The sequence below is a fragment of the Gymnoscopelus braueri genome (genome assembly GCF_963280865.1).
Source record: "Gymnoscopelus braueri genome assembly, chromosome: 5".
Taxonomy (NCBI): domain Eukaryota; kingdom Metazoa; phylum Chordata; class Actinopteri; order Myctophiformes; family Myctophidae; genus Gymnoscopelus; species Gymnoscopelus braueri.
This window is the reverse complement of record NC_137606.1, coordinates 57,789,266-57,799,075: the sequence shown is the minus strand read 5'-3', so window position 1 is coordinate 57,799,075 and position 9,810 is coordinate 57,789,266. Positions and strand designations below refer to the sequence as shown.

At 42.4% G+C, this 9,810-nt stretch overlaps 1 protein-coding gene across 1 annotated transcript; it reads left to right on the top strand.

Annotated features, from left to right (window-relative positions):
- Positions 1 to 491: 491 nt before the first annotated feature.
- Positions 492 to 7,587, top strand: LOC308086017 (uncharacterized protein; the record flags this gene model as incomplete). Its single annotated transcript, XM_080429334.1, has 6 exons — positions 492 to 592; positions 670 to 814; positions 1,104 to 1,218; positions 1,519 to 1,624; positions 5,765 to 5,920; positions 7,422 to 7,587. Exons 2-6 carry the CDS (start codon positions 689 to 691, stop codon positions 7,585 to 7,587), a joined length of 669 nt encoding a protein of 222 aa, XP_080285460.1. The 5' UTR covers positions 492 to 592; positions 670 to 688.
- Positions 7,588 to 9,810: the final 2,223 nt, after the last annotated feature.

Below are 9,810 nucleotides of genomic sequence, written 5' to 3'. Positions count from 1 at the left end.
CTAAAGAAATTGGCTAGTAGTTATACAAGTCAGAGGGCCACAACGATACAATAAAATACTTGATGCAGAAGGCCATTGAGCACCATATTGAAGGCTGTTTGTTCTTCTTGGTATAGAAATTGTTGCAGGAATCGAGGGCCGCTTCTTTGAGGGACCACAAAATCAGAGGATCCCACGATATTCTCTGACTGACTTTGACGGTGGCCTCTTCAGGTGTGTTTATTTTTGATAAAAAAGTGTTGACCAACTACTCGGTAAATGTTTTCTAACTTAAGTAAATGCATTCATGCTCAATTTGTGTAAATAGGACTGTTGGAGAGATTTTGGCTGTTAGTTTGGCACAAGGTGGCCCATCCCCTGCCTTCTTCAGCCCATGGACTTACAGCTACCTCTGCAGTGGGCAGATAAACACAATGGAGCTCAACAGTAGCGCAGTGGCAGATGTACAGTTGCGGGCGTTAATTGACCAATTTAATTTACATTTTCAGGTAGAGTCATCGACAGAGCAATCAATTCAAGACCTATCTGACGACATCTACGATCACGGATATACTGGAAATGTCTCATTTGAAAAGAAGGAGTCCATTGTTCGGTATGTGTGTTTCTGTTTGTATAAGAAGATATACTAACTAGAGTGTGGTTTTGTAGCTAATGCTTCTACTTTTGCAGTGTCATCATACTCCATGCAATGCTGAGGTTGCAGCCTATGTTGGAACAGCTAACGGAAGGCCTGAAGCTGTATGACCTTCTGTCATTAATCAGGAAGTATCCAGATATCTGCCAGCCCCTGTTTGTTCCTGGGGAAGATGTAAAAGTAAGCAAAAACAAGTGACCATATTAACGTATCGCAAAAAGTTTTGAAATGTGTTCGGTAGATTGTTTATCTGTTGTAATAATGCTATCTGGCAATAACGTTTATAGGCCTACCGTTGAAAAGCCTGTTTTATTTCCCTTTTTTAAATGGTGCCCATTTGTAAAGAATATGCATTTGTGGGATGGACAGTTCAGTATGTGGGTTGCAGTCATGAAGATTTTAGTTGAGCTTCCTACCTCAGGTGCCCATGGTGATTAATATCATTTACATTATAACTTTCTCGTCATAGGTCAATGCAGAGTTTGTCGTGGCATCCATTCGTCCTGAACTGAGTGACTTGGGGACTAACAGGCATCAGGTTGAGATGAAGATGATGGACTTCATTCAGGACTTCCTTTATGAAGGTATATCATTTCTGATTCCCAGCAAATCCTATATTCTGTTGTCAAACTGCAGTTTGACTGCTTGTAGTCTTAAAAAGATACCCAGGTGCCACCTGTAGTTGCAGGTAAGTTTTATGCTCCCTAAAATGTTTTGATGAATTATTTGCCAGGGTACGTTCCATTTTAAAATCTTAACCCAGTCAGGCAGCTGTCATTTTGTGTCTGAGATTACCCTTGTGTAATTCACTGAAATGGTAGTAAGCCGTAAAGTAACAGGACATTTAAACCGTCACATAACACTTAAATCTATTTGCTTCACAGCTGAAGATCAGGGGCATGATGTAGATGACACGGATGGCCCAAGTCCCACTCCCATCACACCTGCAAGGCTTCTGCAGTGGATCACAGGCCAAGGTCAAGGTTCAAGGTTACTTTATTTTGTCTCCCGTGGGAGAAATTTGTCTTGGACACACAGACCAGCAGCATACACAATACCATACAGTACAGTACAGGACAAAGACAAAACAAAAACATAAACAACACAGTGACATGTACAGTCCGTTTTTCCTAGTCATCACCCTCCATAATAATAATAAATAATAATAATAATAGCCACCTCATTCAGTATATAGTGCAATAAGACCAACACCTTAGCACACCTCAAAACCTTCTGCCCCGCCGTCTGCCCACCGCAAGGACATCATTGAGGAGTGTAATTGACAGAGGGACAAAGGAGTACTTGTACCTATTGTAGTTGAACGCATGGGTCCCGTACCTCCTACCTGACGGCAGTAACCTATACTCAGTGTGTAGGACATGAGAGGAGTCAGACACAATCTTCTTAGCCAGCCCCATGGTGGACTGCTCTAAAATGACCTGGGGGGTAATGGGGGGTGATGGGGGGTGTGGACATACCCATAATCTTCCCTGCCATTTTGACTAATCTAAGGATCTCAGATTTATACTTTACCGTCAGGTTTCCGAACCAACTGGTGATACCATATCTGACAACAGACTCTATACTAGCTCTATAAAAGATCAGCATTATGTTTCTACATACACCAAAGAGTCTAAGCCTACGGAGAAAATGAAGGCACACACACTTGTCACATGAGTGTGCCAGCTCATTTCACAATCAATCTGTACTCCTAGATATTTATAGGAGGTGACTTGTTTGATGTCATGACCATGAATATGAACGGTGTCTGTTATCCTGTTGTGTCTGCATGTGCCAACACCATTAAGTTCCCTGAGAATGTGTTGGTAAGACACATGAGCACCTATGATCAATTCAAAACTGTTCTAACAGAGGCTTTTCATCTAGGCCAAGAATTTAGCCATGTGTAAATAATTGCCATCAACTGCCTCTTTTTCAAGGTCATACAACCTAAATGTAAGCACTAAATTGTGACTGAATACAATGAGACCTTCCCCAAGTCGCTTTTGTGGAAACAGAGTAAAAATGTGAATTTAGCTTGTTTTTTTTTTTTGTGTTTTTCGTTTTTTTTCATATTAACACAGTTCGAATGTTAAAGAAGGTTTCTATTGCAAAATATAGTCGTGGGAGAATCATTAAATGGTTACATTTGTAGGGCAAAGTAGGCTCTACTATGCTGCTTTTGAGCGAGTCTCTTGTGTTACTGCGGGGGGGGTGGAGAGACACTTGGCCGAGATTTGCATAGAGTTTCGATTGGTCGCTAGCTAGGCATTGTACTCCGGTTTCACTGAGCCTATGGTCTGAGCACCGCAAGAGCCGGTGTTGCCAAGTATTGTTATTATAAGTTAGCCCCCAAGATTTTATTTGAAAATAGCAGATCTATAAGCTCACAGTGCGTCGCTCGCGATGCGACGCGTTGTGAGCTTGTAGATCTGCTAGTTTCAAATAGCTGATGCATACAGTAGGGTTAAAATGCTCATGTGGCCCATAGTCGCTTTATTTGGGGCTTTTTTTCCTAGACCTGGTTGCTTATTTCTCTCATACAATCTGGCAACACTGGTCTCTGTCTGAAGCGTTGTTGTTTAACTTTCGGCGCAGAGCGAAAGTTGCTCTGATCTGCTAGGACTATTCATTCATTTTCCTCCGTGTGTTTGATGACCCCCCCCCCCCATTTTGAGCTATACCAACCTTTCAGCTAAACAGGCCGCTCGACGTTCGTTTGAATGGAAGTATTCCACTGTATTCCACAACGTGTAGCTAGGCTAGATAGCATAGCCGCGTTAGCTCGTTGTGGCGAGTGTCTTGCCTAAACTGTAACCTGGTGTTTGGACTTTCTTCATTTACAGCCCGTACATCTACACAAACGTTCAGATTTCAAATATAAAGTGCTTAACCCATGGCCACGGATGTTACAATTATGTACGGGCCCGCTTAAGTACACGTATCTTCTGTATTGTTCAATAAAAAGCATTTTAATCCGATCGGTGGCCACTTTATCCATTTGCTTTCAACTACGCGACCGCATCGGTTGGGAGGTGTATTGCACCCTGATAAATAATCACTCTATGAGAAAATGTCCGCTGATCGGATTAAAATGCTTTTTATTGAACAATGCTGAAGATACGGGTACTAATACCCAGATTACCCACCCGAAGTGAATTGTAACATCTGTGGCCATGGGGTAAGCACTTTATATTTGAAATCTGAACGTTTATGTAGATGTACAGGCTGTAAATGAACAGAGTGCAAACACCATGTTGGCTTGTTTTCATAGACCTCGTAGCTTGTTTCTCTCACAGAACAACACCAGCACTGGATTTTATCAATACATTTACTTACATTGGCTATTTGAAAATTAATATAATCCTTTATTATCCTTAGTCCCATGGAAAGTGCAATATTGTATAGGCCTATGACCATATGTTTTCATACTTTATTACAGAAATTTTAGCATGATGACATTTATTTTTGAAATACAGTTTTCTTTGATTTGGCCAACATGGCAAATGAGGATGTTATCAAGTATGTGAAAATAAACAAACTAGTTCAATTCTCCTCTCTTTTTTATTCTTATGATTTTTTTTCAGATGATCTACAGGCTTAAAAATGTCAGAGTTCTAGGTGACTTTATTCTTCCCTTTGGGAATTTTGTCCTGGTTTATGTCCAGCTGCCACATAATGTACTGTTTCACTGTACATTTAGAAATTTAAAAGCAGGTCTGTCTTGTCAAGTGTGTTTATAGTGTTGACAGCTAACCTACTGTCACTCATGTAGGGGAGTGGTTAGGGGTGGGGTTGAGTACCTATTGTCCCTCCCATTGTCACACCCATTTCTGGGCCACTGAGGTGTTAAAATCTCTAGGATCTTTGAAGGGCAATTTCTCTGCTTTGGGGTTTAAGGTTCAACAAGATTCAAATGGCCACATCTTCTTTAAATATTGTCCAATTTCAATGAATGATACATCATATGAAAGCTTATATTCTCTACTTTAATAATATGTAAAATGGAAAATGGAAAATGCTCACTTGCGGCATAAACCATTGTACCCAGTCACAATTACTTTAGTTTGTTTTGCTACTTTTGTTGCAACTGTTTTAATTTGTCTGGTTAACATATAAAAAAGTCACGTAAACATAACATTAGTTTGGCACTGAACGAAGTTCTCAGGTTTGTGTTTTGTATTTCTAGATGGCTGGCTAGGCCATGAAAAAGTATAATAGTGAAGGCCAGAACCCCACACGTTTATTTAACCTCTTTTTTTTTTGTGTTTAAAATAATAATGATGTCACCTGCCGGTTTTCTATTTTGTTAAGGAGATTTGGGTGATCACATCCAACGTTGATTTTAAGATAATAGACCACTTTTTCACAGATATAAAACCATAGTAAGTTGATGTAAATATCTACACGTGCGTAAAGTGCGTTTTTAATGTTTTATATAATTTGTTGGTGTTTTTCGTCGTATTACTGTTCCTGTAGCCACGCTATGTTTAGCGTTGGTTACAAACACGGTTTTTACATCAAGGTTCTGTCCCAGAGCCAGTTAGCTAGCAGGTATAGGCTAGTGGAATGTACTGACGTTCCTGGACGCTTCCTGGACACGTAACGTCATGACATAGATGGCCTGTCCTTGGGACTTTCTACCTTGACATGTGGAAATCGTTTGTCTGTCCATTCGAATTCAAAACAGCAGATTCGTTTTATATAAATATAAATATATAAATGTACGCGAATTACGCGTGCGTCATGCGCAAAGTAGTGCCAAATGGAGTAGTTACGCAAGGGATGAAACATTGCATTTATTGGGATATCTTTGGGATTTTTTGTCATATTACCTACTTTCGAATCTGTACTTTGAATTCTACAGTTTGTTGAAGGGGGTGTGCGCGCTTGGAAACACAATACGCGCCAAGCCAACAACATCCACTCCACACATTGTGCTCGAACCAAGTGGAACCAAGTCAAGCCAAGTGTAGATTAGATAGATATTGAGAGATTTATATTGATTGATAGAGAGAGAGAGAGAGAGAGAGAGAGAGAGAGAGGGGGGGAGGAGGGGAGAGAGAGAGAGAAAGAGAGTTAGATTGTTAGTTTTGTCGTGTTTTGTTTCTTTGTTTTTGTCATGGAAAGGCGAACAAACGTTCATTCGTTCATTCAAGCAAGGAGGAGACAAGTCTTCAGCTCGGTGGAGGTAGGCCAGATCCTCTCTGGAAATCTCTCCATCGAGCTGTACGACTCCGATGACTCTGATGACGAGGAGATTGACCCATCGTTCCTCTGGGAGAGGCGAGTCTAAACTTATGTTTGCCATGAATACTAAAACTTTTTTCTGACGGTGCTTTCATTTGCGTGCGTGTGTGCGCACACACGCATCCATGTGTTATCATTAGTAGTAGTTTTTGTCGTGTAACAGTTGGTTTTACATGTTTTTATGCAGTGAGTCTAAACTCACCATGACTAGAATACTAGAACTTTGTTATTGTGTGTGTGTGTGTGTGTGTGTGTGTGTGTGTGTGTGTGTGTGTGTGTGTGTGTGTGTGTACGTGCGTTTGCCATGAATGCTAAAACTTTGTTCTGACTGTTTTCTTTTGCGTGCGTGTGTGCGCACACACGCACGCACATATGTGTTATTGTTAGTAGGAAAATGGAAAATGCTCACTTGCGGCATAAACCATTGTACCCAGTCACAATTACTTTAGTTTGTTTTGCTACTTTTGTTGCAACTGTTTTAATTTGTCTGGTTAACATATAAAAAAGTCACGTAAACATAACATTAGTTTGGCACTGAACGAAGTTCTCAGGTTTGTGTTTTGTATTTCTAGATGGCTGGCTAGGCCATGAAAAAGTATAATAGTGAAGGCCAGAACCCCACACGTTTATTTAACCTCTTTTTTTTTTGTGTTTAAAATAATAATGATGTCACCTGCCGGTTTTCTATTTTGTTAAGGAGATTTGGGTGATCACATCCAACGTTGATTTTAAGATAATAGACCACTTTTTCACAGATATAAAACCATAGTAAGTTGATGTAAATATCTACACGTGCGTAAAGTGCGTTTTTAATGTTTTATATAATTTGTTGGTGTTTTTCGTCGTATTACTGTTCCTGTAGCCACGCTATGTTTAGCGTTGGTTACAAACACGGTTTTTACATCAAGGTTCTGTCCCAGAGCCAGTTAGCTAGCAGGTATAGGCTAGTGGAATGTACTGACGTTCCTGGACGCTTCCTGGACACGTAACGTCATGACATAGATGGCCTGTCCTTGGGACTTTCTACCTTGACATGTGGAAATCGTTTGTCTGTCCATTCGAATTCAAAACAGCAGATTCGTTTTATATAAATATAAATATATAAATGTACGCGAATTACGCGTGCGTCATGCGCAAAGTAGTGCCAAATGGAGTAGTTACGCAAGGGATGAAACATTGCATTTATTGGGATATCTTTGGGATTTTTTGTCATATTACCTACTTTCGAATCTGTACTTTGAATTCTACAGTTTGTTGAAGGGGGTGTGCGCGCTTGGAAACACAATACGCGCCAAGCCAACAACATCCACTCCACACATTGTGCTCGAACCAAGTGGAACCAAGTCAAGCCAAGTGTAGATTAGATAGATATTGAGAGATTTATATTGATTGATAGAGAGAGAGAGAGAGAGAGAGAGAGAGAGAGAGAGAGAGAGAGAGAGAGAGAGAGAGGGGGGGAGGAGGGGAGAGAGAGAGAGAAAGAGAGTTAGATTGTTAGTTTTGTCGTGTTTTGTTTCTTTGTTTTTGTCATGGAAAGGCGAACAAACGTTCATTCGTTCATTCAAGCAAGGAGGAGACAAGTCTTCAGCTCGGTGGAGGTAGGCCAGATCCTCTCTGGAAATCTCTCCATCGAGCTGTACGACTCCGATGACTCTGATGACGAGGAGATTGACCCATCGTTCCTCTGGGAGAGGCGAGTCTAAACTTATGTTTGCCATGAATACTAAAACTTTTTTCTGACGGTGCTTTCATTTGCGTGCGTGTGTGCGCACACACGCATCCATGTGTTATCATTAGTAGTAGTTTTTGTCGTGTAACAGTTGGTTTTACATGTTTTTATGCAGTGAGTCTAAACTCACCATGACTAGAATACTAGAACTTTGTTATTGTGTGTGTGTGTGTGTGTGTGTGTGTGTGTGTGTGTGTGTGTGTGTGTGTGTACGTGCGTTTGCCATGAATGCTAAAACTTTGTTCTGACTGTTTTCTTTTGCGTGCGGGGGGGGACAGAGGGGGGGATTCAGCGCGGACTTGGTTCCGGGCCCCCTGGGAAAATTTTGTAAACGTTTTTGTTTTTACATTTTTGCAGTGATGGTGAAACAGGTGCATGTAGTGGAAGGCCCAAGAAAAGGCGTCGCACTCAAACAGGGTCAGTATATTTATTGCAATTTTGATTCAACTGTTTTTAGCTATGCATGTCATGCGTGGAGCTAATCGCATGAATTTACATACTGATCGGTGTGATTATCTGTGTGAATCTAGGTCTAAGAGCTCAGGGCTGCAGGATGGAGCTGACTGAGTCTGAGCCTCCCTGGTTTTCTGATGAAGTGCATGATGATGGCCCAGAGACAGTGTACAGGTTCAAGCCTAGCCAGGATCTCGGACCACAAATGGACTGCACCATCAAATACACTGCTGGAGAGCTTTTTCTTCTTTTCTTTAGTGAGAGTTCACTGCGCACCTTGTGCAAAAACACCAACAAGTGTGCTGCCAGAAACCTGGCTAAAGGAAAAAAGTACAAGTGGAGAGATGTTGGTGTTGATGAACTGAAGCAGTTCATCGGTCTCCTCATCTACATGGCCTTTGTGGAGCTTCCCAGTGTCCAGGACTACTGGAAGAAGAAGCACATCTGCTCTCTGCCATACCCAGGTCAGATCATGGCCAGAGACAGATTCCAGGTCATCATGTGGAACATTCACATGAGTGATCCCGAGGAGGATGTAGTGAATGACCAGAAGAAGGGAACACCTGAGTTTGACAAGCTCTTCAGAGTGAAGCCTCTTCTGGATGAAATCCTCATTGCCTGCCGGGCTTCTTATGGGCCAGACAAGGAGCTGTCGATCGATGAGAGCATGGTGCCAACCAAGGCAAGAACCGGCATGACCCAGTATATGAAGGACAAGCCGAACAAATGGGGCATGAAGCTATTTGTGTTGGCCGAAGCGAAGACTGGCTACACTTTGTAGTACACCGGGAAGGTTCTGACTCCCTCCGAGAAGGGACTGTCCTATGATGCGGTGATGAACCTGATGGGGCCAGCTAAACTGGGGACAGGACACCATATTTATATGGACAATTTTTACACAAGCCCCACACTTTTGAAAGACCTTTTTGAGAAGAAGTATGGAGCTTGTGGAACATACCGAGATAACAGACAGGGGTGTCCTAAAGGAAGACCGAATGCCCTCCCGAAAAAGGCACCACAGGGGACCATTCGTTGGATCCGTGAAAAGCCCCTGGTCTTCGTTAAGTGGATGGACAAGCGCGAGGTCCGTATGTGCTCCACCATTCACTCGGCTTCATATGACGGTGTGGTGAAGAGGAAAACAAAGGCCGGAGGACAGTGGGCAACGCACAACGTCCCTTGCCCCGCTCCCATCAAGGCATACAACAAGCACATGGGTGGAGTAGACTTAGCAGATCAGCTAATACAGTACTACTCCACCCATCGTAAAGTTGCTCGATGGTATCGGACACTGTTCCTCCACTTCGTGGACATAGCGACGACCAACGCCTTCATCCTCCATAAAGAGCTGGCCAAAGAGCACCCCATTCCGCCCCTGGCACACAAAGACTTCATGGTACACATCGTGTCGGATCTGTGTGGGACGGACGTGTCAGGACTTCCCAGCAAGAGGTCCTATGACCATCTGCCTGTTCTCATTTCTGAAGTGGAAGACATCAGCAAGAAAGCCACCAAAGGGCGTAAGAAATGTGTTCAGTGCAAGGACAGGATAAATGCAGAGTGGAAGAGAAAAGTGCAGGAAAAGACAATACAGCCGACTGACAAGAAGCCGAGGCCCTCCGACACACCATGGATGTGTAGGTCCTGTCAAACTCCCCTTTGCATCATCCCTGGCAGAAACTGCTTTACAGAGTTCCACGGGTAATAAAACTTCATCATCACATCACCCTTTTTTTTTTTGCGC